The sequence below is a fragment of the Ricinus communis genome, chromosome 1 (genome assembly GCF_019578655.1).
Source record: "Ricinus communis isolate WT05 ecotype wild-type chromosome 1, ASM1957865v1, whole genome shotgun sequence".
Taxonomy (NCBI): domain Eukaryota; kingdom Viridiplantae; phylum Streptophyta; class Magnoliopsida; order Malpighiales; family Euphorbiaceae; genus Ricinus; species Ricinus communis.
Window position 1 is genome coordinate 490,274 of NC_063256.1, and position 22,942 is coordinate 513,215.

The 22,942-nt window shown below is 33.7% G+C and overlaps 4 protein-coding genes and 1 pseudogene across 4 annotated transcripts; 4 read left to right on the forward strand and 1 right to left on the reverse strand.

The window, feature by feature from the left end:
- Positions 1-1,312: 1,312 nt before the first annotated feature.
- Positions 1,313-2,252, forward strand: LOC8265785 (ethylene-responsive transcription factor 11). The gene has a single exon (XM_002511544.2). The coding sequence runs from the start codon at positions 1,387-1,389 to the stop codon at positions 1,999-2,001; it is 615 nt and encodes a 204-aa protein (XP_002511590.1). The 5' UTR covers positions 1,313-1,386; the 3' UTR covers positions 2,002-2,252.
- A 2,391-nt stretch (positions 2,253-4,643) lies between these two features.
- Positions 4,644-8,255, reverse strand: LOC112536692 (annotated as a pseudogene).
- A 73-nt stretch (positions 8,256-8,328) lies between these two features.
- On the forward strand, positions 8,329-9,277 carry LOC8265787 (ethylene-responsive transcription factor 13). Its single transcript, XM_002511546.4, has one exon. The coding sequence runs from the start codon at positions 8,426-8,428 to the stop codon at positions 9,098-9,100; it is 675 nt and encodes a 224-aa protein (XP_002511592.2). The 5' UTR covers positions 8,329-8,425; the 3' UTR covers positions 9,101-9,277.
- Positions 9,278-18,448: 9,171 nt separating this feature from the next.
- LOC8265788 (non-specific lipid-transfer protein A-like) lies at positions 18,449-19,497 on the forward strand. The gene is made up of 2 exons (XM_002511547.3): positions 18,449-18,873; positions 19,003-19,497. The coding sequence occupies exons 1-2, from the start codon at positions 18,530-18,532 to the stop codon at positions 19,010-19,012; spliced, it is 354 nt and encodes a 117-aa protein (XP_002511593.3). The 5' UTR covers positions 18,449-18,529; the 3' UTR covers positions 19,013-19,497.
- Positions 19,498-21,933: 2,436 nt separating this feature from the next.
- LOC8265789 (non-specific lipid-transfer protein A) lies at positions 21,934-22,719 on the forward strand. The gene is made up of 2 exons (XM_002511548.4): positions 21,934-22,353; positions 22,539-22,719. The coding sequence occupies exons 1-2, from the start codon at positions 22,016-22,018 to the stop codon at positions 22,546-22,548; spliced, it is 348 nt and encodes a 115-aa protein (XP_002511594.2). The 5' UTR covers positions 21,934-22,015; the 3' UTR covers positions 22,549-22,719.
- Positions 22,720-22,942: the final 223 nt, after the last annotated feature.

Consider the following 22,942-nt stretch of genomic DNA (forward strand, 5'->3'; position numbering starts at 1 on the left):
CTCTCAAGCTCTTAGTATTCGCCTTCCTAAATATTAATTATAATCAATTAACAATTACTTATAACTATTCAATTTATTATTACGGACCACTGACATTACTCAAAATAAATCTTTTAATCCACTACAAATATAAATAATTTTATTCAAAATAATGACCTCTATGTAAATCACTTAATTACATAAATATTGTATAATTAAAATATTATTACTGTTATTATTTTTTTATTCTAACAAATTTGCAAATTCATCTGGTACTATTAGGTTATTGTTCTTGTTATTATTATTATAATTAGTAACATATAAGTATTTTATTAATGATGGTGATGCTCCGATATTCTTAGAATTTTATTATGTATATCAAAAGGCTTTTGACGATCAATGTTAGTATGGTGTAGATTTAAGGCATAGTTAGTTTATTGGTTCTTATATTTAATTAGCTTCATCAGTTTGAAGTTGTATAAACTCTCGCCAGATATTAAATGTTGGTGGTGTGAGGCCATGGAATCCTTGCTGGCCTGAGAATTCCCCAATTAATAAGCCAAAGATTTCAACATAAACAAAGCGGAGAACAACGAGAAGCCGCCCTACAGGATAACACAGAGCTGCAGATCAGTCCCTTTATATCGTACAGTGTTATTATATCAGTTTGGTGTCAGGTTTTATTATTTAGTTTGCAACTAGGCGAATATTCACATGCATCACATGATGGGCTGCTTCCTTTCATTAGTTGATAGCACTGGAAAATTATTGAATCAGTTCATGAATCCCACCTTACCTTCCGGATCTTCTACTACTCATATATTTATATATAAGTTGGTTCTTTGAAAGTTCATACTATTTCATTATCATTTGTATTCATAATTTCAATTTAGAGGTTTAAGAGCTTGTAATCTCATGTTTGTAACATTTCGTGTTATATGGCCACCACATGAGCTAGAATACAGGCAATTGATATCAACTTCAGCATCTTAGCAAGAATTGCGACTAAGACCAAATTTGCAATGGAAATATCCTTTAGAGTTCACTCTCAAGTTTCCATTTTTCTAACCATCTCTAATGCGTGATAGACAGCAGCCCCAGGACGTCAGCTTTCCAACGTCTAATGGTTGCTTCAATTTTTAGAAAAGTTCTGTTATTAATAAAAAAATAAGAAAACAATATTAAAGTAATAGTTGTGGCGGGGAGCGAATCTAGTATTGACTTGGGAGGCCACCCAACATAGAAAGCTTTTGTGGTATAAATTGCAAATGAAAAACAAGTAACTTCCATGTATATCCAATTCGCACCCTTCTCCTTTTAGCTTAATCGGGTCGTTTCTCTCTATTCTTCTTTACTCTTTTTGGACCCATAATATTACTATTTGTGATCAGTCTACGTAAAACTATCATGTACCAAGACAGCAACAGCAACAGCTTTCAGCATTCAGACTTGAGTTTTATCCTTGAATGTATCAGCCACTACCTCCTGGATGAAACCGAAATCCTTGCAGCAGCAACTAGTATTACACCTCTACATTGCTATAATAGTAATAGCAATAGTTTTTCTAGTCTTACAGAGAACTTCTGGAGCGATTTGCTAGTGAAACTAGACTCTGGAGATGCAATCTTGCAAAGTGCATCTAACGAAGAGGAAGAGGAAGAAGAAGAAGAAGAGACAATAATGCAGACAAAGAAGGCGAAGGAAAAGATAAATGGCAACAGTTTTAGTTATAGAGGAGTAAGAAAGAGGCCGTGGGGTAAATATGCAGCGCAGATAAGGGAACCTAAGAAGAAAGGAGCCACCAGGCTGTGGCTTGGGACTTACGACACTCCTGAAGATGCAGCGCTTGCTTATGATAGAGCTGCTTTTAAAATTCGTGGCTCCAAAGCCAAACTTAACTTTCCTCATTTGGCTGGCTCTCATGCCTCGGAAATGGAATCATCATTATTTAACTGCACTTCGCCGTCCTCTGGTAATGCTTCGCCATGGTTTAGGATGACGAATTTAGATTCCGAAAATTGAAGTACTTCTTGGCACTTCCGGATTAATTGGACTAGTCCACAGATGCACCTCTTCTTCTTCCTCTTTCCTTTTTCCTTTTTTTTTTTTTTTTTTTTTTTTTTGAGGAAGGTGCTTTGTATTAGTATACTTGTTGGACAATTTATATCTGCTTTCTCTATTATTAATTTTAAATCTTTTTAACCATCATTTATGGACGGAGCATATAAAAATAATTAAATCACCTTTATATATATATATATATATATATATATATATATATATATATATTTAAATTAATTGTAGATTGCAACATTTTGAGTTCTTAAAAGATTGTGTGAGTAATAATGGTATTTAATTATTATGAATTTGTAGCTAAATATACGGTTTTGCTAAATTAAAGTATAAGTATTAAATTTGATTGAAAACTAATTGAAAAACAATAGTTTAAAAGCCTAAAGAATTGTATTGAACTATGAACGGTAAGCTAATAGAGCTGTAGCTCTAGAAGCTAAGGAATTCGAAAGTTAAAGAATTTAAAATAAAACTAAAGATTTGGAAAACTGAAATACTAATTGAAAATTTTAAATTTGCTGCTTTATATAAATATAAATGACTTAATTAGCAAATTTGAAAAGTTGAGGATTTAATTGTTTGCAGAAGAATAAAAAACTTGAATTTGAAAGCTTTCATTCAAAAAACTTTCTTAGAATTACTATGGTAATTAAAAATGCCGAGGAACTGACTAATGATTGTTGATTGTTGCTTATTATGATTTGTCTATATTGAGATGATCCCCAAGGAGTCTTCCCATCAATTTATAGAGCTTCAGAAATTGCTTAAAGTTTGTTCAACCTCCTCATATGGACTTACTTATTCTCTACTTCTTTACAATATTTTTTTTCTTCTATATTATCCACTTCTCTATAGATGGTAATTTGTCCTATCTCCATAAATATACTCGTAATCCGATCCAAACAGAACGGTATATACACATCTCGCTATTAGGGACAAGAAAGAGACTTAAGTCATCCCGTCTCGTAATTCGCCATAATTTATATATCTGAACTATTATATACATTTTATTTGTAAAATATAAATAAATAAATATAATTTTTAAAAAATATATTAAATATTATTTAAATCTAGACTATACTTCTTTAATTATACTTAATAATATTAAAATATATCTAAAAATTAATAAAATATATTTTTAATATAAAAATATATAAAATAAATATAATGAATATTACTCGAACCCAATCCAACCCATTTTAAAATAAATTTTCTATCCCATGCTTGCATCGATCCTTGATGGGGCGAAAATGGGGAGGCTAAACCCGCCTCGTTCCGCTGCGCCTGCACCGTTGCCATTCCTACACTTCTCCCACAATTAACTATCCATCATTTGAGAACGTGCAAATAACTTCATAACTTTCACAATCACCTTGCATAACATCCTCCACCTAATTAACATCTTGTACGCTCCATTATTGCTTTTAAATTCAAAGCAACATATTGCTTGCCTTATTTGTTGCTTCCGTATCAACTTTTTGAACAATGACTAAGAATTTGAACCATGGGTCAGAACTTTTGATCAAGGGTTAGGAATTGGTTTTGCAGTCGTATGGATTTGGATTAAGAATTGATGAGTTTCTGGATTAGATATTACAAAATAATGGACTTAGACTAAAATCAAAATTGGGTGTAACCAAAAACCACCTATCTTGATATTATAAAATCATATCATCTTATAGCAATGGATTAACCAATGAAGCCTTAGCCTAGTGGTTAAGGTTTAGACTTCATCATTAAGAGGTCATAAGCTCAAATTCTGCTCATGGTTAGAGTTAGTATTATTTTTATCTACAAGGTTGTTTGCTGTGGGTTGATTGATTTATTTTGTATATACTAGCATTATCCCACCATGAAAATTATATTGTAATTAGTTACCATTTCGTGGTATAATAAGGCCATATCGTAAGTAGAAACCATATTAGCGAGTTTTTTATGCACAAAAACAATGAAAAAATATAAAAAAAAATTGTAGATAGATTCAGTCTATTAAGTCTTCTGTAGACTATATAATACATGTGGTTTCATTTATTAATTGTAGTATTTTCATTGGTTGAAATTTGAATTATGAGTTGATATAAGCCACATATGTCACTATATAATTAATTTAGTCAATGGATGATGTGATAATTTGAATTTATTTAAGAGTTTTTTAAAAATATAGTCCTAATAATCTATGGACATTAATTAATAAGCTGAACCTTTTAATTTTTTTTCCTATCAAATTTCTATAATTATTATTTCGTCACCAAAATTATCAGCACTCATCTTAGTCAAATCATTTGAGAAGATTGCAACTTGCAAGTACCAACTCAAATTGGAGAGCGCGTTATTGTATTAATGCTAACCTTAATTTTGTGATTACTTCTAAAGGATATAATTATCATTAGTTTTAATTTTAATTAGTTAATTTGTTATTTACTGCAAATTATTTTGCTCAATCATAGTTTGTATCACACATATTTAAAACATAAGTTAGTATTTAAGAAAATTAGTTAAGGATTTAAAAATGATGTTATATTCCGATTAATCAGTCTTAAAAGAACAAGAAAAACTCAAAGCCCACAAAAATGGCAACCGCTTGTGTGTGTTTCAGGCTGATTTTAGAGGATTTCAGAATTCCCTCCTTAATATTGGGCCTGTAGGCCTGGTTCATAGCGGGACATAAGCTCTTTTTTAGTTGGGCTGTAAGGCTTTTTAAAATACTTGTCACTTGTAACATCTATGTGTTTCCAAGCATGTTTCACGTTCCAGAAGGTCTTTATATTTACATTCCTCCTGCAAAATGCGCATTTAGTTAATTTGTTTTTCGAATTTGATGAAGAGAAAGAATCAGAGGGCTCCGGAGAGCAACGCATTTTAAAAGCAGCTTTATCATAAGCGACAGCCGCATCCTCCGGTGTCTCATAAGTTCCAAAGCCATAATCTTGCACCATTCTTTTTAGGATCTCTAATCCCAGCCGCGTACTTTCCCCACGGCCTTCTTCTTACTCCTTTATAATGCCTCCTCTCATCCATCGACGCCTGAGTTGCATCTGCCTCCACCTTTCTTTCATCAACCTGGTCCAGCGAGTCAACAGTCTCGATTAGATCTTTATCTGTTTGCAAGAGAATATCACTCCAGTCTTCTGTCAACTCAAACTTTAAATTCTGGCTGCACATTGGTGAATCTCTGTGCTCAATCTCCGGAAAATCATCTTCAAGAAGATGATGGCGGATTGACTCTAGAAGAGCAAAATCGGAAGAGAAGATATTTTGACCATAAATTACTGTTAATTTATCAGATTTCTCAAGTGTTTACCAACTGTGGAGTGGACAGTGAATGGCTTTTGATTCTTCTTGAAAAATAATGCATAGGGCTTTCATTTGCAAATTAGATATTATTATTAATACTTTATACGACTTTTTGAATTAATAATAAAAAAACTAGTGACGATGTTTCTATGAGCTTTCATTATTCTGCTGATTGCAAATGGGCTTTTTATATCAACATCTTTTTAAAGTTTTCATTCAATTTTTTAATATTTATTATATTTTAAGTTTCATATATATCATATTCTAAATATAAAGTATAAAATCAATTTACAACCAAACTTCAATCTCTAATTTATATTTAATAAATATATTATAAATTTTTACACATTTAATTCAATTGATATTTATAACTTTTATTTTTATATTCATAAAAGTAAATTAAAATAAAATATTTTATTCTTTATATTTAAATATTTTAAAAAATATTTTTTATTAAATGTGAAAATGAGTCTATTTTCTTAAAACCTTTATACTCAAGCATTGTATTGATTTTAGAGTAGCTAATATATTATATAATCACCAACAATCACATGCCCAAAAACGCTAAAGAAATAAAGCAACAGACAGAGTAGTTGTTTTAAATCTATATTCCGTTTGGGTTATATGGTTGCACAAGAAATCGAACACACGCTGGATTCTCCAAAAACAAAATAGAAAAATTAATACACATGGTGCAATTTTTCTTTGATATTTACTTTTTCTAAGCACAGTTTCTAACGCGTAAACTTTATTTATTTATTTCATGCGTTGAAAATTAAGTTTAAAGAAATCTTTTGTTTGTCTGTTCAATTTGAAAACTGCACTTCTTGTACATCAGAAGACTTATTTTGGAGGTTTTGAGATAGTACTAGAACCTCATAAAAGCTTCTATCTTTATTCTTTTCAAATTATTATTATTTTAATTTTTTACTCTTCTCTTTTGACCGTATGGTTGTCCTTTTTTCTTTTGTTAATTATTTATTTGCCTGCCTTCTTTGAATGCTTGAACTCTAAATCTTTTATTTTGCTTTGTTAAATCTTGTGTATGAGTGATAGTAAATTAAAAGACATGCATGATAGATTTCTACGTATTGAGTGCAGCATCAGAAATAACAAAGTCATTTCCTTCCATGATGAATAAAAGGGAGTGCCATACACATGCAAAAGGTGGCTAATTAATCACATGTTATAATTAGTTGTATTAATGCATTCTTGAAAATAAGAAATTAAATTTGCTTTAACTACTCCTATTTTATTGCACTTAGTAAACTGAGAGAATCTTGGAGATATGGGTGCACCTTGGCCGCCTGATACAGACAAAAATAAAAAATAAAAAAGCCACATGGACCCATGCCCCACCGTTTGGGGTTTGCCAACTGCCAAATTCTTGTCTTGTGTGGCTTTTACTTTAGGATCTTAATAAATCTGTTTGCAGGAAACGACTCCCTCCTATTCATTAGAGGTCAAACACGTAAAATATACATATGAATTGGCTTAATGAGATAGGCCACTCAGACAACCACTTCAAGTTTTCTAACTACAAAAGCTCTCTAATTATAAATTCCCCATATATATTATAGAAGTATTTTAATAAAATTATTAATTAAAAAATAATTTAATACATTTTAAAATATAACTTAATAAACAAACTTACAAAATAAGAAAAATCTAAGAATAAGTATACAAAATTTAAGAAAAAATTAAGCCTATTATCTTTTATTATATATCATTTTTTAAATAATTAAGTCAAATTTTGAGAAGACGATAATAATTTTTTTTTTTTTTTAAGTCTTGGCTAAGTTAATTTTAAGAGTTGCTGGATAGTTTATGACTACATTAACTTTTTTTTTTTCATGAAATAAGTACAAACTAGGTAGGACGTAATGTAATTTAAACACCTAAGTTGAATAATTTGATTATTTTAATATCTTAACTTTTAATATAATTTGATAGCCGTTTCAACTTAAATTTTTTATGATCATATATGACTTCATTCAACACATTCACGTGTATTATGTATATGTGTTTATAGTTATTATAAAATAAAATTCAGGTGCCTATCAGATTAAATTAAAAATTAAAAGTGTTTCTTTTCTATTTGTTAGATTAAATTAAAAATTAAAATATTAAAATGACTAAATAATTAAAATTTAAGTGTTTAATTATATACTGTGTCTTACTGCATGGAAGGACCAGACCAGAATCTTGGTGTCATTTTAACAATGACATCATCTGTGTTAAAAGTTAAGTCTTAAAAGAATTAATCTTTTTATAAGTAAGTCCTAACTGATACTAAAAACACGGTTATAAGACATTTTTTTATCTCAAACTCTCTTCAAATAAGCTCTACCTTATAAGTTATTAATCAAAATTATCTCATACTCATTTTCCACTACTAAAATTTTGAAAAAATAAATAAAGAAATTATCTCAATTTTATGGCCTGTGGATTAAGACCCAAAATCTCCACTCCAGGAACAAGCTTAATTAAGAAGACTTAAATCGCTTTTTTATTACTTTTCCCTTCTTCATTAATAATTTAATACATCAATCTTTATATTTACAGCTCTTCAATATTTTCTCATTTAAGATTGAATGATTTTTTCTGTTTTCCATTTCTGAAAATATTAAGGTTACAAGAGAGTTGTTGATTGGAGGCCATGGATGATTAACCACGTGATGATATCATATATTTCTTTTCTTTTTTTATTCAACCACTGCCTTAATTAGACTGTTTAGCATCACAAAATTTAATGATTAGCCAATTTTGATTAAATAAAGAAAATAATATAAATTTGATCACTAACATACAAATTTTTCCGTGTGCAAGATAATAGATTAAATATTACAAATTCTTGACACGTGATTACACTAAGACAAATGAAATAAAATTTTATATACCATTACCATGCTACATTAAAAAATTAATAATCTATATATCACATGTCAATATCACCATCGATCAAGATCTGACTACTACTGTGTATTGTGTGTGTGTATATAAATCCTTCTGGACCCAACTCCTAAGCCATTAACTAGAACAAACACCAAAACCCTAAGTGACGGAAAACACTTTGAAAATGGAATCCTCATCATCATCATCATCATCATCAGAATCCAGGTTCTTCAGTCTTGTACTTGAGTCAATTCAGCAGCATCTCCTTACGGATGACTTTGAAACTCCTTTCATGAACACCTCACTTGCCACATTTAGTAACAACACTTCCTTTCTCGGCCAACTTGATTACTCAACTTACACTCAGGATAATGTATCTGATAACATTGATACCTTTCCTTCACATCACCTTGACTCCACAGCCTTTGAACGGGTATCGCCTGAGGTGGCGCGTCCTAATCACCTCCCAACGAGGAAGCGGAATTATATGGGTGTGAGAAAGAGACCGTGGGGGACATACGCAGCAGAGATTAGAGATCCTAAGAAAAATGGAGCCAGAGTATGGCTAGGGACTTATGAGACACCTGAAGATGCTGCTTTGGCTTATGACCGTGCTGCTTTTAAGATGCGCGGAACGAAAGCTAAGCTCAATTTTCCTCATTTGATCGGTTCCGATGATTTAGAACCGGTTAGAGTGAGCAACAGGCGTCGATCGCCTGAGTCCGATGAATCCTCACCAAAGCGGAGAAAGAGTGAAAAATGCTTGGTGGCTAATGAAAGTAGTCCTGCAAAGGAGGTCCATTATGACGAGGATGAACTGTTTCTTAATGATCAATTTGTGGGTGATTGGATGTGGTAAGTTTGCAAAGATCAGACCAGATAGTTAGGTGTTTACTGATGATTAAAGCTTGAGCAATAATTGTCTAGCCGGTGATTTAGGTTTTGTTCCAAGATGTTCTAGCTTCTAGGGATTGAGAAATGTTTTTGTATTATCTCACTTACGTCCTTAAAAGCAATTGAAAATATATCATTTTGCTGAGGTAAATATAAGATTATAATCAACATCTAAAACACAATAATCATATAATATGCTAAAATTACAAACAAATTTAATATATGAGTTTTATCAAAATTTAATTTCTCTTTAATAATCTTTGAAATACTTCCAAAAAAAATTGTAATATGTGCCAAATTTATAAATTTTAAAGCAAAAAGATTATTGTTTTTAAGCAAAATCGTCCAATTATCATGACCTTTCACCATTTTTTCAAATATACCCTCACTTCATAATTTTATCTTTTTAGTTCATCATCTTTACATTCTATATCAAATCTATCTAAGTTATTTCGGGCGTGTGCCTATGATGACATGACACGCAACTGTGTCTTTTTCTTGCCAACATAGAGTGCACCGTCATCAACCCAAAAAAAAAAGAAAGAAAGATACACACGACATTGTTTCCATCTTTTCTATTTTTCCCTCTAAATAAAAGCCAGGGTTTTGCTTCTTCCATTTACAGATTCTTGCATTTATTCGTCTACAACAAGAAGCTTCAACAGAATGTTTCAAAATGCAAGGGGCATCATCATCATCTTCTGAAATCAAAAATCGAGCTTTTTGTCTGGAAATGAAGTTTGCTTTTGTGAATGTCAAAGACCAGCGAAGTTGATAATTTTAAGGACCGCGAATAATCCAGGGCGTAAATTTTGGAGGTGTTCTTATACTCAGATGAGTTTTGTTGTTATTGTTATTATTATTATTATTATTATTATTATTACTACTACTAAGGTAAGAAATTTATTGCATTAATTGATAATTTTATCTTTCCTTTAATAGGGGCGCAACTTTCTTTAGGTGGCATGATACTTGGGTGGATGAGAGGACAATATTGATGCTCAATGAGTTAAGGCACCTAAATTGCAATTTGGAAATTTTGACACTGAAGCAAAGAATGAGGGAGAAATGGTGCAAATACGCATGCTACAAAGGGAACATGCTTTGCTGAAAGGAAAAAATTAAAAAGATGAATGGTGCAGCAGCCAAAATGAGGGCAAAGAATATTGAGGACCTTGAAAAGATGAAAGAAAGTTTGGTTTTCTATAAACTAGGTTTTTACGGGGCAGTCGCAGTGTTACTATACAAGCTTTATGCTTGATTTGGTGGGATGTTAGTGGTAGAGGATTTCTTTGTGTTAATGGTTAATGCAGTAGAAGTATGGGGTTATTTGATGCAAGTCAATGAATGAATATTATGGTTGTTTCTATTTTGGGTGTATTTTTCATGTACTTATATATACAATGAAGATTATTGTAGAATTTTTCAAGTATTCAATTATTTAGTGCCTTTATTTTGCATGTGTTATATATGATTGTATTGGACAATAATAAATATGTATTGGCAACAAGAGGCATGTGGACCATGTGTTTGTTACTATCACAATTAGGAAGAAGCAAAAATGATTGACATTAAATAAATTCATACAAAAATAATATTAATGTCAAACAAAAATACTACAAAAAGTTATTTGAGTCAATATCGTCTGCATTATATATCTCCGCCCAATGAATCTAAATAAAAAATAAATGCTTCAATGTTGTTTGTAGTACACATATATACCATGCAATATTAGGGCAACTTCTTAAACTTCTGGGAAGGCTTTGGGAGAACATGCTGCCCATCTTGGATCACTAAAATTGCATTCTTACTAGTCTTTGGCATTGTTGTCCTAGAGGATCCAACCACATTTTCTTTTTCTTTTTCTTTTGAATAAACTAATATATGACTTACTGCACTTGTCTGAGATAATCTATGATTACTCTCTTTTAGCTTTGATGCTATTGAAGCCTGGCTAGGTTTCACTCCTTGTTTCTGTTTTGATCTTTCTATGGTGGACTTTAAAGGTAACCTACTCCTCTTGTTGGACTGCCTTACTGCTTCTGCTGCTTGTGAAAACCTACTTATAGATCTCACACTTCTTTCTCTTGGCATCTGCAACATAATATTTCAATGTTCAAAAGAATATTGCTTAAGTTCATAACAAAAAACAATGCTAACATACATAAGTTCAATCCTTACCTTAAGATACATATTTCCTGTCTCTGTTGAAATGTTAATGCCATAACCTTTCTTAGCCTATACAAAAACATATTTACATAAATACACAACTTCAATTTACATAGATATAAAAGTAGCATTATCAAATATACCTGATTTCTCTCCTTTGCAATAGTTATGTTATCACATCTCTATTTTTGTTGGGAAGGACCAGATTCTCCAAGTCCAACACCTGACTCATTTCTTTCATGTACTTGAGTTACATTACTATTTGGACCGTTAGGGCATTTACTTCTTCTTTTACTTTTTTGTCTCAATAAGAAAAAAATATAAATGAAATTATTATGGAATATAAATGATAATAAGTTTGTAGAAATATATATCATACCTCATTTGTAGGTTCAGCTCTGGGTGGAGGTGGATTATCCTTTCTTGGAAACCCTCTTCTATTGTATCCATATGCAAAATATAAGGTGCATTGCATTCTTATTCCATGTCTGCTTAACTTGTTGGGGTCTTTTGTTTCTCATCAGCAGATTTTTTTTCTATTTCTCTTAGGTCTTCCAGGCATCCTTTTGAATGGTGGTGGATGCATTGGGGCTTTAGTAATCTCTTGCCACATCTTCTGCCCATTCAATGGTTCAAGAGCATATTTGTAAGCTTCTAAATAAATATCCCTTTTGTAGTGATCATCCACATAGTCATCTGTATTGAGCCTCAACCAATCAATACTGGAGATTGCATGAATGCATGGAATTCCAGTCAGTTGCCAACCCCTACAAGTACAAGTCATATTTGGTAGAGACACTATAAATTGGTCATCAAAAACTTTAACTTGAAATTTGTCATTCAAATTAGGCTTAGGTACACAAAATATGGTTTCCCACTTTAATTTCTCAATTTTCTTTTTAATCCTAGGGCAAAACACATCAGAATTACTTCTCATCATGTCAGACTTAATCTTAATCCTTTCTGTCAATGCTCCTCTTATCTTTTCCAACATGTCAATAATGTGCATCAGCCTTGTTTTGCATATCCATCAATTAATGGTCTCGACAATATTGTTGTTAATATTGTCATATTTAGGCAAGGTGGATATGTATGCTTTACATAATACTCTTGGATCCCTAGAAATAAAATCTTCTTCCGCCTCAAGATTAACTTGTCTTAATACCTTCAAGTTAGCTACAAATTCAGCTTCATATGTATTATACACAATTTTCAAAACAGCTCCTTAAGTTGAATTCCATTGTGTAGTTTATTCCAATTTGCATAAATATGACATGTACAATTTCTTATCTCTACATGTGGTACAAGCTCTTGTAATACTTTCACGAGACCCTACAAATAAATATAAGTGATGTAAGCATTTCATTCAAGTTTTATTAACTAAGTAAACAAGTGTAAAATGATAAATAATACATTTTGTTGATCACTTATTAAGGTCCAGCCTATCCCTATGCCAATTGTTAAGTCATTGAATAATTTTGTGAGAAACCATTTCCAAGTGCTTTTATTTTCAGCCAACACAACTCCCCAGGCAATAGGGAACATTTGTTCCCATCATGACCTACTTCACTCAAAATAGCACCCCTAAGTATAGTCTTTAGAAATGCACCATTTGAACATATCACTAGTCTGCAACCATTCATAAAACCTTTTCTTCCAAATGAAATTTCAGTTCAAAGGATCCTTCTCTATCAACTCTTTTTAATTCTTGTACATAGGACCTCAGTCTAGCATAGTGAGCTTCTATTGATCCTCTCAATTTCTGTAAAGCTAATTTTTTTGCCCTATAACATGAGCATACAGACACCTTGAAAGCATACTTCGTCATTAAATCAGATTCCATTTCAGCAATTGACTAACTAGGTTTCTTCTTAAATTTATTTAAAAACTCATCAGCCAACCACTTAGTTGTTTCCATATTGTTTCTTTGTACCCTAGCACAATTATGATTAGGTCTAACTATCCTAACCATGAATATCTTCTCTGCAGGCACCTTTGAAGCATGAACCCTCCAAATGCAGTTCCCCTTACATCTTACTTCTATCCTATCTTCACCAATCCTTTTTCACTGTACATCAATACCCATTTGAAATGGCATAATTATGTATTACTCCTCTAAATTGTTTAGCATTTGTGAATTTCATACCTGATAAAAACTTCAGTTCTGCATGATTGTATTTTGGATTGTATACAATTCTTTTCTCCTTCCTTTTTCTATGAACAGTCTAATCATCTTCCTCACTAGATATCGGGGTTTTAATTTCAGCATCACTGTCAGGGTACTCAGAATGGTACCCATTACAATCACTGCCATTGCCATCCACCCTATCACTGCTACTAGCCCCCGCAAACCCACTGCCATCTCTCCCATATTTTTTATCTAACCCAAACCCAAAACCATTGTCAATTAAGGTCTTCCTAAAACCTTTTAAGTTCTGCTTGGCAATCAGATTTTCCTCATCCACATCTAAATCAGGAACATCAGAAAGAGAGGTTGTCCTTATCATCACATTCATCATTTTTAAATATATAATCCTCATCCTCACTACTTTCTCCCTCAGTTTCTCCTACATTCATCTCATATTTAGGTTCCACTTCAGAGGCGATTTGGTTTTCATTTTCAGATACAATATCTTCAAGTTCTTTCAGTAAGTTGTCATTATCAGTTACAGCTTGTCCACTATTAGGTGTCATTTTAACAGCTTTTGCATACACTTTTAAGAATCCATATTCTAGACCTTCTATGAACATTTTCTTGCACTCTTCTTCTGTTTCAACAAACACTAACTCTAGCTCCTTCCCTATAGGAGTCCATCTCCTAGGGGGTTCATAAGCTACACTTAAGAAATGTGTATATCCTAAATTTTTCAATATTTTCTCTATTTCATCCATAGTAAATCTCGAAATGCCACTAAGTTGTACACTACTTCTACCAGCATATTTCACTATAGAATTACTAATTAAGGTCCCACCATGGTGAAACTCAATAGGGATACTGCATACATTAAGGAAATAAATATTACACAACTAATTAAGTTATTAATAAACTAATCAAACAAGCAATTAAGTAATTAAGTTACCACATTTGATAAAACAAGCAACAAATAAACCCAAACTAGCAACTAAAAATAATTAAGTTACCAAATTAGATCACAGTTATTCTAAACCCAAATTTGTATATGCCTCTCACTCATGCAGTCACACGATTAATATTCCTCACTTGTATTGCCCTACTTATTACATAAATTAGACAATAGTAAACAATGCATACCTTTCTTGTCATTTTTTCTTAGGAGCGATTTTGCCAGGACCACAACCACTAAATTATTCTTCTAGGCACAAACTTCAGCAATAATGGACCACAAAAACAACGAAATTGTTAAACAATTCAATTAAGTGATCCAGCTAGAATACACCGCGATGAGCTCCTTCGAGAGTTAGTGTATAGATTATGCGTTTAGCTCGATTCTAGTTTAATTTATCATACTTTGAGGATTCATGGTCTCGCATTTAAATGCATGAAATATATAAAATAAATAATATTTTTGATCAGTCAGAAAAATCGCTTTTGATGAAATTGTAATTTTAAATAGAAGGTAATTGTCACGACCCCACCCGTGGGCCCGTGACCGGCACTAGGGAATGGGTAGGCTTAAGGCCACCGAAACCCGTAGTAAGCCTGACACTCACTGATTTAAACAATCTCAACTCAAATTAATATTATTAAAACCATAAATTATCTTAATAGCTGCATTCTACATAAATACTTGATGCGCGGAAAAACTAGGGCGAGACCACAGAGCTCGGAAAATTACAACTGATACATTTACTATTACTACCGCGGAGAATCTAAGATTTACCAATTTACATACTTAATCAAATACATCACCCGATGATGAAGGAGTCGGATTCTTGAATAAGAGTCATGGAGAACTAACGATCACCGAATCCGAAAAAAACATAAATGGAGTATGGGTCTAGAGTGAGTTAAAATCAAATAATCTAGAGACTATTGCTTCTTCTCAGAAAACATAGATTATTCAAATCAGTATATCAAACCATACTATAATCATACCCTACTATTTCCTTCACATAAAATATTAATCATTCGAATCAAAATATCAACCATGCACGTAAATACAAATCACATTATAATCAAATACCATAATAAATAAATAAATAAATAAATATATATTTACTTTTACGGGACGAGTGGCTCGGTAGAACCCTAAACCCCAAAATCTAACAGCCATTTTGGCTCTCTTAATCCAATAAGACTGGCGCCCAGAGAGCAAGCTCGATCAGGGTCCTTACCTCCAGCCTGAACACTTGAATTCCAAATAAGCCGGCGCCCAGAGAGCATCGCTCGATCGGGGACCTTAACTCCATCAATCAACTCGGCCCAGAGCAAGCTCGATCAGGCGAGACAAATCCATAATAACCTTATATCCATGATCATTCTGCAAGTCGCGTCACGATGTAACCCATCAAGCGGCATGTTCTACAAGCCACGTTTCCCAAGACACAATCATCCATTTAATAAATATTGTATAATGAAGTCATTCAACCATATCAAATTAATGATTAACAATTAAGAGTAAAACATCGAAATTTCGGGTGAAAAGCTGATGATATTTGGAATTATTATAATATTACTATAATAATACTCATATTATCTTCAATAATTAATAATCCAATTAAAATTAATTCACGTTGAGATATTAGTAACCATGTTAAACATAAACTTCCAAAATAGCATATTAAAATCGGACTTAGCAATAGTGCAATGATTAAATGACTTTAACTCACAGGATTGGGCGACCTCCTAGCTCTGCTCCGGTGCCTCGGTTGGAGCGAGCCGAACAGACAGATCATCTAATCACGGAAAATAATTTATCAATACGGCTGAGATAATCGATCATTAATCCTAGGTTTAGACTCCGCAGGGTGACTGTCTAAGAATCTCGACTCGGAGAATTCTACCGAACATCCCAGAACCTCCCTACAACACGAACATTACCCCCCCGTAAAAACGGGTCCAGGACTGCCGGAAGGACACTTCCAATATCCAACAATTTAAACAACGGGAGTCGGGTCCCCAAACTTCACTATTTCCGACCCCGCCACACAAAGACAAAATACGAGGCGGACAAACCGAGGACAAATATTTATGACTCACAAATATCATCAAGTACTCAATATAATCCAATAGACACAATTAAACCAAGAATTTCTAAAATTAACGGGCCAAAGATAATTACGAGACGCTCGATCGCTCGGTCCGACTCGCCTCCGACACGGGAGTCCGATCGACGATCCGAACACACCATCGGACTCACAATGACACGATGACGATCCCCGCCCGATTTTCCGATCCGACACCCGATCATCCGGGAGAGATTTGCGAACGATCTCGACCGTCCGATTCGCAAGCGGCCCGATTGCCACGAAACCAGTGCCATCGCGAAGCTTGAAGCGGAGGAGAGTCGGGATATGTCCTCCGATCATCCATCCTCATGGGAGCTCACCGGAAAAGCCAAAACGCCGGCCGCCACCATTATCTCTCTCCACCGGATCTTCCGTCGGCCACCACAGGCGTCGCCGCTAAAAGAAGCTCGCCGGAGCCGTCGCCACCTAACTCGCCGCCAACAACGCTCTCGGGCAAAGCGGGCCGGAACACTGAAGCCGCGCGCGCGATTCTCCGCGCCTCACGCTTCTTGGCAGCCATGCTGCCTGCCACTGCCACCAACGCCGGCCGGCCTTCCGTCGGCCGCCTCACGCCCGACGACAGTCGCCACGCAAGCCGCCGCCGCGCTTCGCCCGCGCTGCGCCGCCACGCGACCGCGCGCTGGCCAAGCGGCCCGCGGTCTGCGCGCCACGCCCCGACCTGCGACGCACGCCACGCCGCCCTTCCTCCCTTCTTCCCATCGCCTCTCTTCTTCTCTCTCCGATCTACTTTCTCTATCCCCGATTTCTTTCCCTTCAATATCGACATTTGACCCCTGAACTTTTTCTTATTACAATTTGGTCCCTCAACTTTCTTAATTACTTACAATTTCATCCTGCATAATTCCAATTTGACCCCCAAACTTCTTTTTAGCCTTTCAATTAAGCCCCTAGCTATTTAATTTGGGCCAAATCCGAATTATTGAAAATACACAATTACAAAAATACCCCTGACCGACATATTTATTTACAAAAATACCAAGCTCACAAATTTCCATTAAAACCCCATAAAAATAACATTATACTTTCAATCCTTATTCCAAAATAAATTTCCAATTTAGTCCTAACACATAATTAAATTAAATAATCAATTTCCAACTTAAAATTTAATACTACTAATCAATTATAATACCAATTTTCCCAAAATTCTTTTATTAAAACACCCTTTATAATTTCTTCCAAAATTTTTCAATATATAATTTTACTTATATAAATGTGCATTTGGGAAAATTTGAATAACCAAAATATAATCATTTCTCAAATAATTTACTTGAATAATTTCTTAAAATTTCAAACTAATTGGGTATAGAAAATAACTCATTTATTTGATTAATATTAAATTTTTCATTAAATCATTTCAAATTAAACCCAATAATAATGAAGCTAAAATTAACTTAAATAAAAACTCATTATTAAATATATAAAAAAAAAAAAAAATCCGGGTGTTACAGTAATATTAGCAAGATCCTATTATATGAACAAATGCATAAAAATCATACTATCATAGAGAAAAATGAAATTAGAGTAAGTACTTATTTGGAACCAGAAAAGAATTTTGTATCACACAAGAGATTATAAATTTGTATTACAGGTTGCAAATTTGTATCTTAGTTTTTTCAGCTAAATTGCCCAGAAAATTGAGCCTGAGAGGCAACATAAATAAGGTTGAATCTCAAGCAACCTTAATGTGCTTCTCCAAAAACTGAGATGCCATTTTAATTAGCTGAACTAGGGCTACCTCAAAAATAGGACAGGAGGAGGTTTCATTTATATCCAAAAGCTTATCCTTATGTAAAGTTGCAATGAACAAATTAATGACATCTGAAGGGAAAAATAAGCCAAAATAATATAACTGCTTTGGTTGTGCTGTGATGTACGAATTCTTACTTTTAAATGCTATAAATACTCATTTGTGTCTCTCCAAACTCCATAACAGTACTCTTCATCTTAATAAAACCTCCAGACACAACCTTTTAAGCTACACCATTAATTACTAAACATGAAGGGAAGAGTAGTCATGTCCGTGCTGGTAACATTTGCTCTACTTCAATTCATGGGGATGCCAGGAGAAGCTATAGATTGCGGGCAGGTGAACTCTTCCTTGGCCGCTTGCATCCCATACCTGACTGGTGCAGACGCTGCTCCTTCTGCTTCATGCTGTGCTGGGGTCAAGAATTTAAAGGCACTTGCTCCAACTACCGCCGACCGCCGAGCCGCCTGCGCCTGCATTAAGGCAGCCGCCGCCCGCTATCCTACTATTAAGGAAGATGCTGCCTCCTCCCTCCCTAAGAATTGTGGTGTTGAAATGAACATCCCCATCTCTAAAACCACTAACTGTCAGGCGTAAGTTCAGTTTTTTATTGGTTAATTACTTAATTAATTAATTACATGACTCTGCATTTGACGTTATAATGGTCGTTGATAAGTTTGCAGCACTAATTAAATGATTTTTATTTTCTTCTGTTGGTGCAGCATCAACTGAGGTCGAGCAACTAAGCGAGCAGGGAAAGGAAGTTTAATAAAGCTAAAAGAAGAGAAGAAAGAAACGAGTGGTGTTGCTATTTCTTATATTTTGCTTATGTAACTCATGTTTAAATAAGAGTCTGTCGCTGCTGATAGCCATTTTCTATAAAACAAATTTAAGGGTAATATAGTAAACAGATGGAATTATGAGAGCTTCTCCAAAAAAAGTCTCCTTCTTCCTTGAGGCAAAATGTTATAGTATAGAAACTAATCACACCATGCATCCATCTAAGTCCTGGTAATATTTCTATAATGGTACACCTATAAATCTATTTCTTGATTTCAGACATGATGTAAAGAAAAAGTGCCACGAGGGGACTAAACTACAAGCAGAGTTCATAATATATATGTATGAAAAACAAAAGGTTGAAAAACCGATATGTAGCATGTGCAAGACACATTTTATTAATTAGGATCAGTTAAAGTATTACTTCTTTCCGTTCACATTAGCTGCAACTACCTATGCACATTGAGAAAACAGAGTAAAAATGGCAATTCTTAGTTCAGGCAAGCCAACTACTAGTTTGTTTTTGACGAATATACAAGAAAAGAATAAATTGCGACATTGTTTTTCCTTATTACGAATTTATTACTAGAAGGTCAAATGAAAACATGTCAATTCTGCAGAAATAAATATATATGTTATTGAGCTAACCGACATAATCATCGCATTAAGACTGCGAGCTAAGCTAAGCTTTCCTAACTCTTGTCGTCCCTCATTTTCCTTTTATAAATGCTTCAGTTGATCAAACATGCACAGTTTTAATGTTCTTCTCAACTTTCTTGCTCCAGCATTAACTCAACTCCAGATGATGGAGATCCGAAGATAAAGGTTTCGGACGTCTCCTCCCTTCAAATAAAGAATGTCCTGTCATGAGAGTCTTTTGCCTAATTATAATCCAAATTCTGCCGAGAATCTTTTAATCATTAATTAATGAGGTCTTTATGCCATTAATCTTCAGTTATTGATTTCGTTCCCTCTTTCTGAATTCAAGCGTCTTTCTGAATTTCAAGCGAAGTGGGTATATAAGGAAAAAAATAAGAAGTAATTAAAAATAAAAACTGAACAAGCAGACATTGTCCAGTACGATTGCATTCCATAGTTAATCCAATTGAGGACTAAACAATTACATAATGTTCTTCAGTGCTCTTCAATCTAAACCTGTCTATTTACGTAATCTGAACCCCATATTGTTTTGCGAAGTGAACAAGAATTGTTCACAGCAACGCGTTTTGTATGTGCTTCTTAATTAATTTTAGCATTGCTCCGTTATAACTGTTTCAAATTATAAATAATCAAAACTCAGTATGAACCTCAGTTGCAACATTAAAGTCAGGTAAGCAATTCCCTATATGATCACTCCAAGTTAAAAATTAATGTACCTAAATGGATCTAGTTACTAGGGTTCAATAGAAGAATTCTGTATTTACACAACTTGTTATTACAATATTTTATGGCACCTGATTTCAGTTCTTGTGGATGTGTCAGTAAGGGAAAAGAAGAGAAACAAATTTAGATCGATGCCTTCCTAACTTATAGGCAAAATCTCGTCTCAGTGGTTTACCAACGGCATAAAAAATCTTCCATATATCTCTTAAAATATTTGGAGTATGTGAACTGCTGTTAAGTGCATTTGCAAGCAACTTCCTGAATGATAATAAATAATTTAGATATTTTTATACTTGTATGGTAAATATTTAAAATATTTATTATTGAACTATATATATATATATATATATAGATTAGGTAAAAAAAATTAAAAACTTTTTATTGATATGGTTGTTCTGGTTGGTATCCTGCATCAATTTAACAATGGTGTTTATCTAGTCATTAAATACAAAAAATATCATTCATCTTTTTAGTGATATATACTTTTTAGAGAGATATTTATTTAGGCTCACAACTAATACGAGCGTAACACGTATACATGAGTGTTTTACATTTTGCTATTGGATAATTGACATATAATCTTTCATTTAAAACTAATAAATATGTGTTAATCTTCTATCCGCTTGTGGAAATATACATCAAGTCTAGAAAAAATAAATTCCTTATTCTAATAAAAAAGTTTTGATTACTGAGTGTTTTAGAAAAAATTGGATAATATTGTGAAAATTAAAAGTTTTTGGATCTAGTTGGTAATTAGACTTAAAAGAAACCACTCATCTCTGCTGTGGCCAAATTAACTTAGAACACTCAGCTCGATAAATAATATTTTTTTCATCCTACACTGTGGTTACAGAAAAAGAACTCCATTCTGTTAAAATGTTCATTCTGACTTTCAAAAAACTTCATCCTCACCCTCCAGCTTTTGATAGTTCAACTGCTCTAAGTCGTAAAATTGCCACATCTTTACTCTTTGAAAGATTGCTTCCTAGGTCGGTCGTTGAGATTTTTGTGTTGCTGTGGACACCATTAGTCTGGCAGGTTACTGGTTACTCTGATTGCGTTTGTTTGGGTATCTATTAATGCTGTCTTCCTATTTGTGTTTATATCTGAATGAATCGGCATTTAATTTTATGTTCTTTTCCTGCCCATAGAGTGGAAATCCTTACTTTTCATTATGTCATTTACCTTCTCTTATCTTCTGCGCACCAACTTGTTAATGGGCTAATTACCAAATAAACAGTGCATTCTTAGACATTGGAACGAGTAATGCACCGGAAAAATCCTATCAGAAACAGGAAGGAGATAAAGCAAGCAAAATGATCTAAAAGTGGTGCTTCTTTAACTGTTAAAGGTGAGAAAAGTGACATTTCAAAGTAGACTAGAAGCCAAAATTATGTAACTAAAATTCTATCGTTATGCATCAGTCCCTGACCCTCAAATCTTAACGCTGAAACCTCTTTGAGAGCTATAAATACCACATTTCAGCACTCAGTTCAGTTCATCAAACTCAAGCTCAAAAACACAATCTCATTAAAATCTCAGTTAATTAAGCATTTTGGCACACTAGCGAAAATGAAAGGAGTAGTGATATCAATGTTGGTTGTGTTGGCAATTGTTCAATTCGTGATGCCAGGAGAGGCTGTGGATTGTGGGCAAGTGAACTCGTCCTTGGCCTCTTGCATTCCATTCTTGACAGGAGGGGTCGCTTCTCCTTCTGCTTCCTGCTGTGCTGGGGTCCAGAATTTGAAGACGCTTGCTCCCACCTCCGCTGATCGAAGAGCTGCATGCGAATGCATTAAGGCAGCCGCAGCTCGCTTCCCAACTATAAAGCAAGATGCTGCCTCGTCCCTTCCTAAGAAGTGTGGTGTTGATATTAATATCCCCATCTCGAAAACCACCAACTGTCAGGCGTAAGTTTCTTTATATTTATTTCTATTTTAATGATGGGTTGCTTTACGGAATGAATGTTTCTCTCTCTCTCTCTCTCTCTCTCTCTATATATATATATATATATATATATATACATATACATATATATGTATGTTATGATAATTTTCGCCAAACTGATGTCTGTTCTAAATCTTTCTTGGTGCAGGATCAACTAAGATGAAGGTGAGAGCTGAGAAAATAATAAAGATTTGGGAGCTATGAGCTGTCGACATTTCCTTTTTCTTTTTTTCCTTTTTTAGTCATTCTGAATAAAAGATTGTTGTCTCTATGATCCACCTTGTTATACTGAAATTCATGAAATGATAAATGAATCTCGTTTCACTGTATATGATCTTTTCTGTTGATAATTGTTATGGTGTTTCATTAAGCGAATCCATTGAGCTTTGGTATAGAGATTCTTGACAGGCTTTTAAAGCCCACTCACGTTGGTCTGGGCTTCAGCTCTTCTCAGAGGCCGACTTTTAAATTCGCTGACGAGACTGTAGAGTATAGTTTTGAGCTAGATTTAGATTTTCTTAACTTCATCTCAAAGGAACGCAGAGATGCAAG

Excerpts from the sequence above, each read along its gene's own strand:
- LOC8265785 (XM_002511544.2), top strand. The coding sequence starts at position 1,387 with ATGTACCAAGACAGCAACAGCAACAGCTTTCAGCATTCAGACTTGAGT.
- LOC8265787 (XM_002511546.4), top strand. The coding sequence starts at position 8,426 with ATGGAATCCTCATCATCATCATCATCATCATCAGAATCCAGGTTCTTC.
- LOC8265788 (XM_002511547.3), top strand. The coding sequence starts at position 18,530 with ATGAAGGGAAGAGTAGTCATGTCCGTGCTGGTAACATTTGCTCTACTT.
- LOC8265789 (XM_002511548.4), top strand. The coding sequence starts at position 22,016 with ATGAAAGGAGTAGTGATATCAATGTTGGTTGTGTTGGCAATTGTTCAA.